The sequence below is a fragment of the Tinamus guttatus genome, unplaced genomic scaffold (assembly GCF_059628265.1).
Source record: "Tinamus guttatus ecotype Peru unplaced genomic scaffold, ASM5962826v1 Tinamus_guttatus_pri_ptg000048l, whole genome shotgun sequence".
In the NCBI taxonomy this organism is placed as follows: Eukaryota; Metazoa; Chordata; class Aves; order Tinamiformes; family Tinamidae; genus Tinamus; species Tinamus guttatus.
Genome location: NW_028288582.1, coordinates 13,287,737 through 13,306,587, shown reverse-complemented (window position 1 = coordinate 13,306,587; position 18,851 = coordinate 13,287,737). Strand labels below are relative to the sequence as shown.

General features: G+C 42.4%; 1 protein-coding gene across 2 annotated transcripts in view; it reads right to left on the bottom strand.

The window, feature by feature from the left end:
* TTC7B (tetratricopeptide repeat domain 7B) overlaps positions 1-17,503 on the bottom strand; it is a 116,863-nt gene extending 99,360 nt beyond the window's left edge. Inside the window, exons 1-3 of one of the 2 annotated variants that reach the window (XM_088539729.1) lie at positions 17,315-17,503; positions 7,641-7,795; positions 6,371-6,539 (exon numbers count right to left, since the gene is read on the bottom strand). In XM_088539729.1, the coding sequence (XP_088395855.1) occupies positions 6,371-6,539; positions 7,641-7,795; positions 17,315-17,435 (445 nt within the window). In that variant the 5' untranslated portion in view covers positions 17,436-17,503. The remainder of the gene's footprint in view (positions 1-6,370; positions 6,540-7,640; positions 7,796-17,314) is intronic. The other variant, XM_088539728.1, reaches the window with a different exon arrangement.
* Positions 17,504-18,851: the final 1,348 nt, after the last annotated feature.

The following is an 18,851-nucleotide window of genomic DNA, read 5'->3' as shown; positions in this document are numbered from 1 at the left end:
CACTCATAACACTACGCAGGCAGAATAAAGCAGAAACTACCCAAAGGTGGAAAGGCCACATCTGACAGAATTCAGGTCTTGGCCATGTAATCCTGCCACCAAGGAAGTAGGAAGCAGTTTTGGTGCTAAAGGTGTTAAAATACATCAGGGTAGCAGAAGTACATCATATTTACAGCATTTTATATACAAGATGCTTCCAAAATGCCAGCCATTTAACTTATCTGCTTATTACTAAAATATATTAGACCACAAATAACAGCAGATCTTATGGTTTACCTACTGTTTTCAGCAGTCAAGTAAAGACTATTTCCTATGCAAGCAAATAAACATGCTTAGAGTGATGTAGAGGAGAGAGCTGCAGACAAGTTCCTGGATTTGATTCCCGTTTCCCCTACACAGATACCTAACATCCAAGTCTGTCTGATTATACAATACTTAATATCCTGTATATGATATGCAAAAGTGGTAAGTATTCTAAATGCTGTAAGATAAAAAAAAATCCTTTATGTCCTTTTAAGGTGAATATTTAGGTTGTACCTTTAGATCAAGCAATTAAGTAAACATGACAGATATCTATAAGTAACCTTTGAAGAAATTAAAAAAAAAAACTTTAGTTTCTGCTATCAAGAAATTTCTCCATTGCATTTCCGAACTTAAAAAGATCATCACCAATTCTGCTTTAGGAAAGGACTTGCTTCAGAACAGTCTAGCTTTTTAGAAGTCATCAGCCACAGATTGAGACTTGTTTGTAGAGCGTTTTGTGTTTCCAAAAGCAATGTGCTTTTTCCCTCCACAATTCCCTACAGTATTTCTGCAGTAATTGCTATTAAGAAAAGAGGAATAAGGGAAAGCCAAATTAATGACAGACAGAAATTAAAGGTGAGCAAAAAAAAAAAAAAAAAAAAAGAGGAGAAAAAAATATATTATTATATTATTAAGCTCCAGCTTACTTATCAGTTATTGCAGATTCCTGGCCTTGGTCCAATAAAATTAACAATTATTTCTCTGCTTTTCTCTGCACAAAAATTATTTCTTGTCTTTTCAAGCATCTCATAACACCCCCACCCATCCATATCCCCAAAAGGCCAAAAAGAGGTAGGAAAAATCTCTGGTAAATGTTCAGCTGGAGAATCTGCTCTCTGGCTAGTGTCACACTCAGTTAGTTTCTAGAAAAGGCATCAGAAAGAAGGACAATATCCTCTTCTCTCCTCACACTTGAATTTAAGGCCAGCTGCTCTGGCGAGCCTCTCTTCTATATGCAGACTACTCACAGAGAATTAAATAGGTTCTAGATGAAATCCAGAGCATCATAAGGACCACTTTACATTACTGAAGACATTATTTTACCATATATGCTAATACTGTCATTATATTTTTGCTTTTATATTATGGCTTCTCTAATAACATAGATTTGCTAGCTCTTCAAAATGTTTCAAAGTTTCTCAAAGTTAATGGAAATTAAGAAAATGGAAATTACAAATTTCTAATGGCAAGAACAGCCTTATCTTTTCTAAAGTAAATACTTACCAATCCAAGAAGTAGAAAGAAAAAAAAATGCATAACAATATTTGGGGAGCTGGAGGGGTATTATACTGTCTGAGATAAGAAAGATGATGAAAGGACTGGAGCATCCATCATATGAGATGAAGCTGGGACTGCTCAGCTTGGAGAAGGCTTCAGGGGAATCTATATTATTAATGCACATAAATAGCTGATGGGAAGATGTAAAGTAGGAGCCCAAATCTTTTTAGTGGTGCCCAGCAACAGGAGGCAACAGGCACAAACTGAACTCCAGGAAATTCCATCTGAATAAGAAAGTTTCTTCCATTCTGAGTGTGGTCAAGCACTGGGAACACTCCACAACGCACAACAAATACACAGGGGTACACTGAGAGGTCATCGAGGAAGCTGCTTGCCCAGGAGAAAAGGGTTGGGTTAACTACTGCATTTATATTGAACTGCTTTGCTGTAGATGGTCAGGATCACTTCTGAAAGGATCTCTGAAGAAAAAAAAAGAGGCTTCAAAGTAACAGCAGTTCTTTATATGGCACAAGAGAAGAGGCCAGAAGCTCAAATCACACACTAATATTAAATTTGGCTCAACATTTTCTCCCTCTCTTCATCCTCCCAAAAGACAAGATTCTATAAAAGTAAGAGGAAAAAACAGAAATTTATCAAATACTAAAGAACTCTATTTCATAAAGAACCAGAAGTGTTCATTCAGTTCATTCAGGATTTCAGGCACTGGAGCTAAATGCACCATTGGAGAAAGCAAGTCTAACCCCCAGGTTCCATCCCACCCCCTGCTCAAGCAGGGGAAAAGGTGGAAAAAAAAAAAAAAAAAGAGTGGGGAAATACAAGATTTTAACAGAGAAAGTCGCTGGGGCAGAGGCTTCCCAGCCTTGCTCTGCAACCTCCGTGCTGCCGGGCTGCGACGCCGACAGCGCCACGTACGAGCACGGACCTGGGGAGGAGGAAATCGAGTTCTTGACCCATCGCCTAATGAGGCTGGAGATCCCTGGCATTATCACCAAAGCCGCTTTCATTTCGCATTCTTCCACGGAGGCTGCGTGGTGTCTGCTGACACCAGCTAGCAACGCACGAGATCTCATTACGATCATATATGATTAAAAGTTAAGTGCAGCATCTTTTGCTAACTGCAAACTAGCTATTCACACTCACCCGACACTCTCACTGAGCCTAATGGGCATTTGCATGTTTCTGTAAATAGAACTAATTAATAGCTAGTCATTTAACTTGGCAAATGCAACATTAAATTTGAATATGGGTCAGCAGCAGTAAAAACAGTCTCACCTTACTCAACATACATCATCTAAATATAAACACAGCTATTCGAACAGGCAATATGAGACGTAAAACAGCCTGTAGCAATAAGGCTGCAATCCTGTAATGTCACAAGCTGACTTACATATGACATCCCTCACATGCTTAACAAGACTTTGTCACTGCAACGCAACACAGCCATCTTGCCAGATACCTGCCCTGGGCTGCTTATCTACTATAATACAGGAAATGTGAATTCTACTTCTTAACTAAAATCAAAAGCTCACCGGTTTTGAAAGAAACATCAAGCATTTAAATTGCTGTTCCCATCTCTGAGCATCTGCAGAGATGCTCACCAACTTGTAATGAAAATATTATAAATTCATATTTCAGTCATGTCTTTTCATTTGTGCAGCAGTACCAGAATCATGTTACCTAAGATTTCAATAAGCTTATTTCCCAGTTAAATATATACTTGTTATTTGAGCGTTACTGACAAGCGGCACCTCCCCAAATTAACACCTCAATATCCCACTGTGCAAGCATCTCATCTCTGCCTCCATAAGCAAACAAAAATTGCTTAGAAACATAAGAGACTGCCATGCACGGTATTTGAATAATGCCTGTGTGTGCTTTCCATTATATTACCTCATTCATATACGGCTGAAGACTCATAGAAACTCAATTGCCCTTTTCCCAGAGGCCATATCCCTAGGAGCATACTGGCTTCAGCCATTATTAAAATAGATTCTAAATATATGCTTCTATACGGTAACAGTGCCATACAGTTTTTTTCTTTCTAGTTGGTCTTGTAGGATAAGGAAGTAATATGGAAAGTTGGAGCCGAATTAGCATGTCTAACTTGAAAAAAGTCACCCATATGCTCAGTCTTTGATTGCATTTTTTTGCATTCACACTTTGGCTTACTTCCATTCTTCGTGAATTAAAACTCTCTTTCAGTCTCAGAACTGAGCATTGCAAGTTAAAGTGACCAAGTAAAAAGAATAAATAAATGGGTACCAACAAGAAAAAAATATCCCTAACAAGCCAATCTATTCTACTTATCAAAAGGTTGTCTAAGGAGACACTTTAATATTAAAGATGTACACCCAGCCAAAACGTGCAAGACCTCTCCAGACTCCGCTCTGAGCCAGTATTTGCCAGCACAGGCTCACGCCTCCCCTCCCCTCTTCCTCGCTGCCGCAGCTCAAAATCTCTGCTTGGTGAGGGGCAGCTCTCCAGATACTCCTGCCTGCTCTACACACTGAAGAGCAACACACAAAATTCGCTTTTTTTTCCGAGCTGCTTCTTGAGACTTCAAATTATAAGTATAGGTCTGCTACCCCAGAGGCTGTTCCAAACGAAGGAGGGAGCAGCCTCAGAGAGCTGGCCCTGGCTCCATGGGCAGCCCTGCTCCAGCCACCGCAGAGCGGAGAGAAGGGACCCATCTCCCCAGCCACCTCCTGCTCCCGCGCCCCGTTTCCTTTCTCTGCACCAGCTCTTTTAAATCACACTGGCACCTCCATCCACAGGCATCTCGCTACCAAAAATTGTTTTACCAGGTGATTTTCATCCACTACCAAGTGTCAAATCCAATTACAAAGTGAAAGAGAGGGAGGAAGCAGAGGTGAAACGCTAAGATTAATCCAAATTCTCTCCCCAAAACCTGAGAATACTTTAGCGTTCCTTCAATTTGGAAATCTCCATCTTTTCATTTCTATCTTTTGTATGACATTTAGAAACAACCTCTCTTTCTTCAAGTAAATCTTTAAGACAATTCTGTATTTAATGTCAAAACTACGATTTTATTAACATGCTGTTTCCACCTACCTCCTTCTACACACATACACCCCAAGTCATCACTTTGCAGCACAGAGCAAAGGTCACAAAACATGTCCTGGCAACAAAGATAACAGTGCAAAGAGAGACTGTCCTTCAGTAGACATCTATTTTTAAGTGATGACGTTGAGGAAGTGACGAAGTCCAGCAGAAAGGCACCAGAACCGCACGCCACTGCGTTCGCCGAACAGCAGTGACTATCTCAACTGCTGAGGGAGGGACATCTAAACAGCCTTGAATCCTGGCCTCCCTGAGCAAGTTCTGGAGGCTCCGACTCATGTGTGCGCTCTTGGCTACTCTCCTTTATGCTCTTTAAATGAACACAGTGCTGAGCATCTTTTCATCAGACCACGCCTCCAGCTTTTTCTAGTCAATATAAAGCATAAGATATCACCACTAACAAGTGGCTTTTTCAAGCTTCTGTTGTCAGAAGCACAAAGAAAAACTTCTCCTGTTCCTTGGAGAAGGAAAAACTTCTCCTGCTTCTTGCTGAAGCATTTTTTTTTGCTCACCATTACCAACTGCCCATTAGCCACTTGGTTGGATAAAATGCAGCAGCTCCCCTGTCATCACGTTAACAACTTTGATCCTTTTCCCTCGGAGACACGAAAGGCAGGAAAGACTCCTCAACAGCTGTGCGGGTACAGAGGTCTTGATGATGCACAACTTAATGCAATGTTACAGGCTCTCTAAGAGCTATAGGAAGTGGAAAAGATTTCCAAGGCATTTTGTTCACATTTTTCTCAGAGTTTTCAGTTTTAATCTTTCTTGCTGGATTTACATGGTTTTGAATCCTTTGAGTGACTTCTTATCAGTCAAAATTATTTTTCACTTATACTAGTGTAGACATGCTGTTCTCACCACTGAGACCTAAAAGCACCCTTTTACAACATACATGTATACACTTGGTCATATAATAAAAAACGTTCAGGTTCCCTTAATGAATGCTCATTTAAGTGCCATGTAACAACTGTAGAAGAATCAACACAGCCACAGAAGCACCCAGCTCAAGCTGCCACCCGCCTTACAGCATGAAAATCTCTTGAGCGAGAAGGGAAGCATTTGGTCCCAACCTAAATAAGGTAAAACTTTCCATACATTTTTTCTAAGACACAGCAATCATAATAACTACAAGCCTCTGAAGAAACCCAGGCCATAAAAACTAACACTTTCCTCAGAGCACTGACCCAGCTCACAGCCCATTAATGAGCTTTCTAAACTGAAGTGGCACTGCCATCTTAAGACACAAGGCCAGCATTACAATTTTCACTGTACCAGACCATTCAGAAAAACAAACACAATGAAAATCTTAAATGTGACAGATTTAAAAAAAAAAAAAAAAAAAAAAAAACAGTAGTATGAAGCCAAAAATAAAACCCCACAAGAAAAGCATTACTTTAAGAAACTTAATTACAATGTTAAATAAAGCAGCAATTTAAGTTTAGTTTGAGCATGTTAACATTTGGTAAATGGTGCAGTAAAAGCAGGTTCTTCAGTTCTGCTTTGGACTTCTAAATACACATACTACAAAATTTTATTAGATGGCAACAGGATTAAAATGCAAGTACTAATAGAGGTTAAGAGTCTTGCCAACCTACCACAAACTGTGAATAATTTTAAGGAGCCAAGCCATCCTCTTGTTTTTTTTCCACAAATTCACTATTCTGGCACTTTTAAAAAAAAAAAAAAAAAACTTCAGGTAAACAACTTTTAAAAAATTACCCATTATTGGAAAGCGCAATCTTACCCTTAGTAGAATATGCTTCAGCAATCATTCTTAGCCTGTAGGGTGGCACTGCAGCTAGTTGCAAGTCATCTACTCCAACTCTGGCATAGGTGTTTAGAGCTTCTTTGTAGTCACCTTCCACATAGTTCAATTTGGCCATAATGAGGTTAGCTTCTTGTAAGAATTCTGGCTAGAAGGAAGAGGAGATAGAAAGATAAGGAGAAAACTAAAAAAGCTTTTTTTTTTTTCCCTCCCTCCTATAACTGACAATGCTTTGATTTCCTTTCTTTGGATATTCCCTATTTAATCCCACTACATCCCTTATTATTACAGAACAATAAATCAATAAAATTCTATGTAATGCTTAGGAAGCTTGGGGTGGAGGGGAATCCACAAATGAGACTTTATAAAATTACTGTTCAGTAGTGTCATTCTCACTCATGCATCTAACTATACATGCAGCAGATTTGCTAGGTAACAAGCTACTTAAAGGCTAGGAATCATTACAGCCCCTGCAGTGATTTTTCCCAAAACCATAAGCACAGATCACAATAGAGTGCCCCACAGCCTATATATTTAATTTGCACCGTTCCAAAGCACCAGGGCAGAGGAATGTCTGGAAGATTAGTGGGTGATAAGAGTAATAGCTGCACAGATCGCAGGAAGTCCAACACGAGAAGTTAGAACAGTAAATCAAGGTTCTTCTTATCTCTCAAAAGAAATGGATATCGATACAGACAAGGTAAAATGATGGTTTAAATGATGTAATAGTCTACAACAAGGATTAAAAAAGCAGAACTAGAATAGTTAAGAACATCAAAAAAAAAAGAGAGAAGACAAAACCCCTCAAGTATTCACCTTTTTTTGCCAACTCTAACTTAAAGAAACCCTTCCTGATTAGTTATGAGACACTTTCAGAAATTTGAGAAATACTTTGCATTTACAATACATTTTCCATGCAACTACATCTTCCTTTGTCATGTATTATACACACCAAGTAAAACTGCCATAAATATGCTCAAAGTATTTCAGCACCCCTGTAGTCAGTAACATATCTTTTTTTTTCTTCTAATGGAAAAAAAATCAAGAAATGTATCTGAATAAATTTAATAACCGCATCTGAATTTATCTTCATAATTTAACCTTCATAAATCCACAAAGAAACAAAAATCCATGAAACAACACACCGCTGGTGTTCGGATAGTAATAACCTTCTGAACTCTTCCATAATTAGTAAACTACCCTAGTTAGTTTTACCTTTTCTTATCCTGGCCTAAACTTACTAACATACCTTTAGGTTTCCTCTGTCAAGTGCTGCAGTAAGATGTTTCCTGACTTCAGTCAGCTTTGGCCGGGGGCCCCGGGGGCTACTGCTCTGTTTAAGAGCATTTTCCTTCAAAAATTGTTCTAGTTTGGACTCCCCAAGAAGAAGTTCTGCCATGTCATCTGTAAAATAAAACCAAACACATGAAATATCAGAAAACATCTCATTTCACTAACATGTCAACATAGGCATGATTGATCTGCATTTTAAATATAAAATGATCAATACAAACACAGAGTCAATTATTCAGATTGTCCTACTTTTCAATTTATAATTTGCTGTTTATCATTTATCATTGCAGAAGAAAGTCTCCCATGTTCTGAGCTAGTCACCAGGAATCTCTCTCGATGATGGTGACATTTCAAAGAGGAGAGCACCTTACAACAACACTGGCCAAATCCTTCAGCATCTCACACACACCCCGGCTGGGCCCAGTGCAGTCGCGTGTGCTGCTCACTGTGCCTAACTCAGTCTTTCCTTAGTCGGGGCAACGCTTCACTCCACCAAACTGCCACTGCTCAGGAGCCTCGGAGGCCTGAGAACGGGCAAAGAGGTCCCAAGAACATCGCATTATCCCTCGCCGCTTGTTCTCCAAACCCCATGTTTTCCCTACCCTTCCTTTTGCCAGCATTCCACCTCCTTCATTCCTGGGATTTTTATAGCCTTTTACATCTCTCACAAGCTTAACCCCAGCTCAGCTTTGACTTTTCTAACTCAAGCCCGTTAATGCCCAGGCAGTGCCCATCAGATGGCACACACTAACCCACCCCATGTGTGTGAGCTCTGCAAGATCGCTGCTCTGTAACTGCACACAGGTTTCCCATTTGTCCAATATCTACAAAAAATACTCCCATGACTCATGCGCTACGTATGCCAGCATGCAGCAATTTTCCATCAATATCAACAGCTTTTCTGCAAGCACTGATACAATATACTAAAAATCACAAATGGTGCAGACAGTTGTCCCTTTCTACAATAAGCCAATTTTTCCAAGAGAAGCAGTATGCTAACATAAGATTCTTTAAAAAAGAAATCTATTTATTTGGCTACGGTTTGTTTTCTGCAGCTTTACTTTTCCTTCAAACAGAATTCTTAATATAATGAATAAAAATCAGCAACCTGTCTAGATTCAGTTTCTAGCTGCAAATTAGAAAAAAATGTATTAAGGAACAAATTTTAACCCTAGTACTTCATAACAAATCCCTTTCGGACAGTCTTATTCTGAATTCCACATTTCTATATTTGCTGCATTATTATTCACAGATAGGGGAGCATTGTCACCAGAGTTACCGTGTTCAAAGATGCTTCAGCAAACCCCTCTATAGGGTTGGTACTTTCTCTGCCTGTTCCATCTCCCTGGAAATCAGATTAAAAACTGCATACACAGAAAAGATAGGTGTCCTTGCCTAACAGGACAATCCAGGTAGTCTCGTTTTCATATCATGGTAGATGTAAGGCAAGTTTCAGGCACTGTGTGAAAGTGTCTTAGAGATTAGTGGCCAGCTACAAACTTAAAAAGCTGTGTTTCAGAACATGTTCACGAGATTCATTTATTTGCCTTGTAAAGAATAGGTCACCAGGGGGGTCCTTTCAGCACAGACATTTTAATAACAACATTCACAATACTCCAGGGAGAAAAATCCTCGTCCATGATTTCTGTTTATGAGTCTCCTGACACTGTAGAAAAAGGCGAGGAAAAAATAAGAGTAGGCATTAAAAATAATACTTGAATTTCAGCACAGTAATGTTCTCCTTGGGAGAGGAACAATGAAGACGAATTTTGTTAATTATAAAGTGAAGTAGTGACTTAAAGTGAACAGACATTGTAAGCCATTTTTAAGGAATGTGCAAGTAGACACTTCAACTCTGATCTATATCTATCCAAAACAGAATATTTCATTTAACAAATACTCCTCTTTGCTTTTATTCAGTTTAACACTACGTTGAACAAGTTTCATTTCCAAAGAATACCGAGGAACCGTAAATGTCAAGGACAGTAAAGAATCCTAGTGACATGACAGGAAAAAGAAAAATGAAATGCAAAAATAGTATTTAAAATGAAAATAGTAGTGTCTATGACTGATATTTGTTAACACTTCAGAAAGGCAGAAGTGTGTTGTCTAGTAGTAAATTCATTTTCCAAAATTCTTCCCCTCTGCTTTTCCCCCCAAATGAAGAAGAAATATCACAAAACTGCTGAATCTCGAGTGGAAGAATGACTTGCAGCCTGGAAGATAATGAGCTACCACCACGGTATGTTCATAGCCAGAAGTCCCACAAATAAGAACCAACTTCCCACACTTTTCTCCCTGCAGAACTGAAACGCACAATATGGCTTGAGCATCTACTAGTTTCAGCCTTACTGGTATTCAACCAGTTGAACAAGGAGCTGAACTAGACACACACAAAGTGGAAGGCAATTGCAGCCTTTATGACCACTAATCAAAGGGCACTGCTATCAGCGATTACTGACGTCCAATACTACAGGTTTCCCAGACTACTTACGCATATGCTTATAGCTTAAACTAATTACTTCCACAGCACCACTACTAGAGAAATTTATTTTATGAAGACACACATCAGAAAGAACAAAAGACACAAATACTATTTAAAATATTTTATAAATCTCTATTTGCACAATATCTCATCTTCACATGTAAAACACTAAGATCGTCAGAAACATATACAGTCAAAATAAGCAACCACATAACATCATCCAAATTATGCTAAATATACACTTGAATTAAACTTGTCTCATTCAGTTACAACGAGTTTAGAAAAAAACAACTAAGAATTCTTTTCAGTCTTCCTTCCTTCCATGGCTGGCCTCAAAGGACCAGTTTTCCTGTCACTACTGACCATAAAAGAGCCTTCAGCCAATTCCAGCAGAGGCAGGGCCAAGCCATGTCATGGGGACAGTGGCGTGGGAGCTTGGCCTAGCAAAGAGCTGCACTGCAGCACTTGAAGGTAGCAAATTTGACAGATGATGACACCAGAATCCAAATCCTGCTCTCTGAAGTCAGGTTGGGGAGGGGGAAGAAGTGGGGGCATGAAGATTAACCAAAGAACAAAAAAAGAGACTGGAGAGATGCTGACGCTGTGCGAGTTCTCATACGTACTTCTTATACTTCCTTTCCCTTCATCCTCATCATCGAAAAGTCTCAGTGCTCACCTTCACGCTCTAGACTCCTCTCAGTATTAATGAATCATCGATTCATTCTTAGGCCAGAACCACGATTGTTTTTGTCTGGGACTGACTGAAAGCCCAAACTGAGGACTTACTCTCATTTAAGGTAAAAGAGTCCACAACTAAATGATAGAAAGAAAAACAGAAGTGTGGCTGGAAGATCAGCCCAGACAAACCTGCACTTGAAGTAAGGCACACTTGAAAAATAGGCACTAACTTGTTCATGTAATTAGCTGCAGAAGGGACAGGAAAGGGCATGGAAATTGTTGATGCTTTTGTATTTCCACCTCCCAACTCTTCACAGCTGAAGACACTGCTCTGGCAAGGTGGTAGCTCCAGCTCACACAGCTGAGGAAAATACAGCAACAACTCACAGGTCCAGATTGGAGCAAAACGCAACATTTCAAGCTGCTTAACTGAAAAGGCAGTAGTGGAACAGCAGCTTTTGCCAAATCCTCTCCCGCACGAGTCCTTTTTTCCTCCTTTCGTTCAATGCAAGTTCAAGATTGCAGCCCTACGTCTATCATCAGTGATAACTCAACTTAGCTATGTGCCAGGGCAGAGCTTGCCCTCCTGCTCTTTCCCAGAGGATACAGGCACACAGCTCAAAGTCCTTTCCCCGCTTTCCCACGTTTTACATATTACCAAAACTTCAGCTGTAGAGAAGCTGTGCTAAAGCTAGAGGTTCTGTTAGACACTGTCACAATGCCTTCTCCAAAGAATGCCAACAGTGGTGCAAACTTTATGATAGAGCTTGCTTACGGCAAACTGCTTTTTTTCTTCTAAAAATTTTAGAGATGTCTTATGTGGCAGCTCCACAAGGTCTGTGGAGGCACTGACTGTACCCTGCTAGATTTATAGCTCCATCTCCAGAAGTCAGCCTAGGCTACAGACTGAGCAAAGAATCAGGAGGAAAGGAAAAAGAACAGCTTGTATCCCTGTAAAGCTGTGCTAAAACATGGAAAAGGAGCAAGCTTGTTCTTGAAAGGGTGCCTGCAGAAACCACATTAAAAAAATACCTTTCATGCACTCCCTTTCCCTGAAGCCAGTGCAGGCTCACACTAAAGGATTTCTATTTACAGACACCTTCATCCAGAGCTAAGCAGCGGGATGGGAAACTGCAGCAACGTGGGCAGTGTCGTCTCCTGGAGCACCAGAGTAACTCCTCATCACCGCTACCTGCAGCTGCGCGGTCTGCACGTTACCCCACCATCCTGCCACTCAACTGCTTCAAACCTATTTCTGGTCTCCAGTCCTACCCTTTCAGATCAGGCTATATCATGTTCTGTGCAGACAGAATTGCAGAGAATTTAACCAACAAACCCTAAAATCCGATCTACAAGATATACCTGGGGGTGAAGAGCCCCCATTTGGCATTTTTAAAAACATTCTCCCCCTTTTTTATGCAAATGCAACTCAAGCAAAAGCACTACATGCAATCCTGAGTTTATGCTAATGAAGAGTGCAGTCAACACATTAATAGTTGTGAAAAGGGTAATTTTTAAAATAATTTCATGTTTGATACATGGAAGAATCCTTATAAGTCAATATAAGTAGCTATAAGCTCTGAGCACCCAGAAGTCCTGATTTCATTCCACTCAGCCTGATCACATGGCCCTACATAGGGTGCAAGACAAAGCAAAGCCACCAAGAAAGGGGCATCCCTCTCTCCTAACCCCCACCACTGCCACCCAATGGCTGGTGCTCCCACTCTTCCCCTTCCCTCAGCTGTTCCTGACATTCCTCAGAGCCCTGAGAGAGACCAACTCACCCAGAAACCAAGCAGAAACCAACCCAGAAAGAGGAAAGCCAGTTTTCTGCTAGGCCAATGCGTTGTCACCCCTGATGTCATCAGCACAAGGGAGAGGGCAGGAACATAGAGGCAGGAGGGAAGGAGCACCTCGAGCCTAGGTAGGAAGAAAGACTTGCAAAATTAGCAAGGGGTTAGACCAGCTTGGGTGCTTGTGACATCCATCTGACTACACCAGCATTCTCCCTTCTAGATGACAAGTCGCTTGGCATACAAGCCGCACAACTACACCCTTACCAGCACCAGCTGGTAACACCCCGGCTACCTGACAAAACAAAGCTGTAAGCCAAAAGTAAGGCAATCCATGGAAGCACCATCATCACCTTTGCTCTTCAGTCAGTAAAGTACGTGACCTTAGCTTGCTTGTTCTGTAAATAACCTTGCAAATCCAAAGGGAGGAAGGAGAACAAGGGCAATGACAAAGGAACACACACCTCAGTGCTGGGGAAACGCAGAAAGGCAGGTCACTGCACTGGACTGCAGGCTTTTCTGGTAAAGGTGTGCACCTCTTCCGAAAGCTTTGCACAAACTGCACAACAAGCTGAACGTATAAAACACAAACAAGTTTTGTAAACACCTATAAAGAAATGCACAGCTCTGAAGAGGTTCATAAGCCCTCAGTTTACTCTGAGGATTAGCTTTACCCATGCATTTAAAGGCTTGAATTTCACAAGGGAACAAAACAAACGACAACTGATAAGATGATGCTATTTTTACATCCTTTTCAGAAACAGATGCACACAGAGCAGAGAAAGTGACAAACAAAAATAAACACAATTTTCTGATCCTTTGGTTTTGATACTCCTCTCCCAAATGCACTTGGCTCCTACCTGCTCCATAACTGTGCAAGGTAACTGTGAGGAAAGACAGCTTTGAAACTAAGTGTTGAGTGGGGAAGGCAGAGAAAAGATCACAGGAAATAAATAAAAAAAAAAAAAGACAAAGTAATGGGAGCAAGATATGCAACTGGAAAGCAAGCAAGCAAGACAGAGGTACGCTCAAAGGCTGGCGGTGTCTTTCCATCAACAAACCTGATATCTCTAGGTAATGTTCTATTTTCATGGCAATGTCACAGTGCTCTTGGTAGCACATAGATCTGCAAGCTCAGGGGTAGGCATTCTCTTTCTTGCCTCACTAACGTAATGTTTCTAGCAGCTAAGGCTTCTAGAGAACTACATCATTTTACCTCACTGGAACTACAGAAATTTGCCTCCTCGGTGTTTTTTCCTTTTCAGAGAGCACCACAGATTGCATTGCACTTGAGCAAGGTCACGTTCTGCTTGTGGAAGCAATGAATGGCCGGAAACACTCGCAGGAATTCATGCATTCTGCATTTTATCCACTCGGCTTGCCACTGAACTGACCTGAAGCTTCCTCACTGTGTTTCTAAAGGAAGGAAAGAAATTATTTGAACACTGATGTTCTGCTCTGTAGCAGCTACAGTCCTCATACAGAAGTCCACTGCAATAACTTCCTTTGAGATGCTACTGCTTTATCATAAAACCATGACTTTTACAGAGGCTTTAAGACAGGAACACTAACTTCTAAAGTTATCATTTGAACTCCACAATAATCCACCCATCCAGTTCCCAGAAGCATGAACAATGTGATCACCTCATTAAAAATAAATTAGAAACTTGCGCAGAGGCTTAAAAACACAGCACACCCTCCAGAAAATGAACATTTCACTAGAACACACGAGTCATCTGTAAGGCCAACAAGTTCAGGCAAACTTACTGAAAAAGGAGCATTACTGTTATTTTTAAGTCTTATTTTCCAGTGTTTGAGAACAGCAATTTTATAGATCTCTTCAAATATAAAAGTGCTAATGGAAAAAAATATTAATAGGAATTTCAAATACTAAAAGTGTTCCAGCCATCAGTAGTTATTCTGGGGAACTACTACACTCAGCTGTGATCCTAGAGAAAATCTCTTACTGCAGGTTGAATTTTCAGTACACAGCAGTTCTTGTTGCCAACCAGCTTTTCCAAGACAAAGCTGCATTTGCTCCTCCTGTAATTCCAGGGCTTAAAAGGGGTCCATTGAAACTGGCTTAATATAGAAAGGAACCCTATAATTGATGTTTCCCACTTCCGGTCATATTTTAACATACATTCTCCCTCATTAATATTAGATATTTGATACTTAACATTTTATTTTTCCAATCGGTGAACAATTAATTTTGTACTTACAGCTGCTACTAACTCTTATGAAAAGGCTTCACCACCATTCCATTCTTTTCCACACTAGACAAAACTCAGCAAATGTGACCACAACTTCCTCGTGTCATTTTCTTAGAAGGAAGCTTTTCGATACTTAGGCTAGCCCACACACAAAAGTTTCAGTAGTGGAAGTTGCTTTAAGATTATATTTCTAACAGCTTCGTGTTTGTCTCATTCTGCTTTATTTATGAAGGCATATTCAGGACATGAATCCTGAGGAAAAGCCTCTTTCTTAAAAACAGTGAGCTTATGTATGTCAGCCAAGTGTCATATCTTTGTGAACGTCAGATTAGCGTGACGGTTTTTAAACCAGCTGGTACTATTTTTGTAAATTCTGCATGTAACAGTTTTGACCCGAAGTGCTTACGAAGCAACATCTCAAACAGCCTTGAATACTAAAGGCAGCAACCAGCCCTTTATTTCTCTCCTCTACTTTATCTTAAAGCTCAATACCTTCACAAAACATTTCAAACACAATCCATCAGATATAGAAATTAACTCCAGTAACTGCCATTTTTGTGCATCCAAAATCCTCCATAAACTGACATTTATATTTGATCCACTGCCAGGTTCTAACAAGACTCCTGATTCTATGAAGGAGTTGATAATTAGGATCCATCAGCAGAACAAAAGAGAGAAAACACTACGATAATCAACTCCACTCATAAAATGCTGTCCCTCAAGAGCTGTACTTCTCAAGAAGTATTTACTAGTGCCTTACACACGCACATACATGGTTTCATCCTGGGAGCTATCATTGCTATTTATTCCTTGATCTAATTTAGGTTGCAAGCTTTGAGAGAAAAAAGTTAGAAAATACCACGCGTGTGCAAGAAAACCCAAATAATAACGGGGCCTCTCAAAATTTCTCTTAAATACTCTTGTACAGAAGTGAACAGCTTCCAGATGTAATGAAGTAGCTTCCAGCTTTAGTTACTGTAGTTAGGCTAGTGATTTGCAACAGTGTAAGACTAAGAAAAATATAAGAGAATTTTCCATCAGGGTTCAAGGAATAAAAAGCTCTAGTGGTAGAAAAGCTCATCTCCTCAATTAAAATGATGCAATGTTCAAGAGTCAGAGTCAAGACAACAGTTTACGGACAAAATGAAGCTACTTCCCCTCCTCTCACCTCCAATAAGCTTGTGTTGGGTAAAAAACACTCGAGTCAGAGAACTGAACTCAAACTAAGGACTTAATTAACAAGCTACTTCTTGGACAGCTTTCCTGACTACAAATTTCCCTAGAAGTATTACACCAGCAACAAAACACTTCCAAGCTACCCTCAGAAACCTGTCAACAGCATCCTCTGCTTCTCTGAAAGTTTATTGCCCACTCCTTATTCAAAAAACATTATAATCCTTTCAGTAAGATACTGTTACTTGGAGTTCAGGCTTTTCTTCAGATCTGTTGGGGATGCAAGTTCTTCCTTGAATTTCCAAATTCACCAAGTCTTAGAAAACTCCATATTCTTATCAACTTCTTTCTCCATGCTGAGAAAAATTCCCTTTCATCACTCAGGTTGACAATAACATATGACAACATTCTTCTTGACCAGGCACTCAAGAAAATATCTACTTTTTCCTGAACAGATTTCTAAAACTAGACAATTTTCCCTCTTAATGGAGCCCCGTAAGATTGACTTTTAGACCTTTTTTACCATTGCACTCTTTCTTTCAGTTTTGCTACACAGTAATAACACTTACTCCTGAAGGACACTCGGCAAAACATCTCCTTAAACTAAACATTAATGCCTTTCCCCTTTCCCCCTGGGTTCACTTCCAACGGGTACAATAAGGGCTAGTTTCCAGACCAGCACTCAGCTGTTAGACTGTCAGTCGGTGAGTACCTGCCTCCTCTTTCCTTTGACTCGGGCTTTTGTCCTTCTGCTGCTCTTCCCACGGACCTCAGCCCCGTTTTCTCCCTGTCTGGATGAGCAGAGCTGCCCCTGCGACCCTCTCCCCACGACACCATCAGGGCTCCTCATCTTCTCCTGCTTCATCGCCTCTTCCCTGGAGCCACCTCAAGTTCTGCATCCCCAGACTTCGAGTCCTCTCTGCGAACCCCGTCCTGAGGCAGCACCCGGCCAGGCAGCCGCTACCCGCCATCCTCCTCACACCAGAGCGGAGCAGGTTCAGGAACCCGGCACTCAGGAGGGCTTCCCCGCTCCTCCACGGCTCAGCAGGCATCTCCATAGACCATAAAGACAAACCAACCTCCACCTCCTCCGCCTAAAACTGAGCCCGCCGCCGGGCTCACCCTCCCCCGCCCGGCCGGGCGGCCCCTCCGGCGGCCCCGCTCGCGGCCCCGTCCCCGGCGCCGTCAGCACCGCCTCCCGCCGGCCCGCCCGGCTGCACCTGCCCGCCCGGCGGCCGCCCCCGCGCCCCGCGGCCTGGCCGCCCGCCGCGGCCGCCCGCCGCCGCACCGTTAGCGATGAGCTTGGCCGAGAGCTGCTTCACGAGCTCGGGGATCCGCTCCCACTGGCACTCGGAGCGGCAGCGCTCGATCTCCGTCTCCAGCCGCGAGCCCGCCTTCTTGGTGGCCATGGCCGGGCCGGGGCCCGGCGGGGAAGGGGCCGGGGCAGCAGGAGGCGGGGACAAGGCGGCGGCGGCAGCGGCGGAACTCGGGGGCTGCGGCCCGCGCCCAGCGCGGCGCCGAGCGGCGGCGGCGCCACCTGCCGGGCAGCGGCGGCGCCGCGGGGCGGGGGCGCGGCCCGGCCCGGCCCCCTCGGAGCCGCCCGCCTGCCGGGCCGGGCCGGGCCGGGCCGAGCCGGGCCGGGGGCGGCGCTGCCCGCGCCGGGCGGGACCCGCGGGACGGGGCCGCCGCAGGCAGCTGCGCGCGGCGGAGGCCACCTCGTGTCGGGGGAAGGCGCCCCTGGGAGCGCGGCTGGCGCCTCTGGTGGCCGATGGAGCTCGGGCGGCCATTTGCTCGGTTTCATGGGAACACACAGAATTTCTTCGTGTGACTTCTCGCTTGCTGATAAAATAATCTGGCCCCCCAATATGCCCATCTGGCTGGTTTACACCCTAGTCCAAAAAATGGAACATAGAAATTTACCTTGCCCTTCACTAGTTTCTCCTTCTCTTCCCCCCTCCCCCCTTTTTTTCCTGCTTAAATATGTTTCCAGACTCTCTTTTTGGTCTTTTCTATCCTCTATATCAGGTTTTTGTGGTGCTTTTCTGTTACCTGATGGCCTCTTTCCCATCCCATGCCAGGGAAAGGTGAAGGTGAGGCGGCCGTCAGCCCTGGCAGGCCTGGCCTTACTCCCAGGGGGTGCCTGTCTTTTAAGCAAGTGAACACGTAAATAAAAGTATCTGTTTAAAGGACCTTTCCTCTAACTCGGTGCACCTTTCTCATGTGCGTTGTCAAAGATAGGAGCACAGCAGTTCCCCACCACTGTACCTACCTCAGATACACCCCTCCTACCTAATTTTCATTGAAAGGGGTAGTAGAAAGACCAAGACTATTAAAATAAATCTCTCAAATCACGTATCACATATTAACTTTTTGCGAAACAAGGACAAAGGACACATTCATTGTTGATGGAACAGTTCATGAAAACATAAATAATTATATAATCCAGTGAGCTCAGGCTATGAATGATCAAGTCTTCTGCCACCTCAGTGAGTTATAGTGTGGACCTGTATCATTAATTTATTCTCTTCATGCTCAGAAAGGAGAAGTCTGTGAGGACGACGCTTGTGTAGAGGCCTTTGGAAGGACTCCTCACTGCAGGCCTGACGGTGCCGAGCAGACGCTCCTGTTGCTGTAACTCACGTGCAGACATAGTCTTCAGAAACATCAGGATCACAAACTCAGAAGTCAGATTTGGCCCAGTCTAACACTACTGGCCTGAGACAAGTCAGTTATTGCTTCATAACTGCAGTGCGTAGGAGCAGGGCGTTTCCCTTATTCCCCACACCCTCTAATTAGGATCTTCAGACTCACGAGGATAACACGGT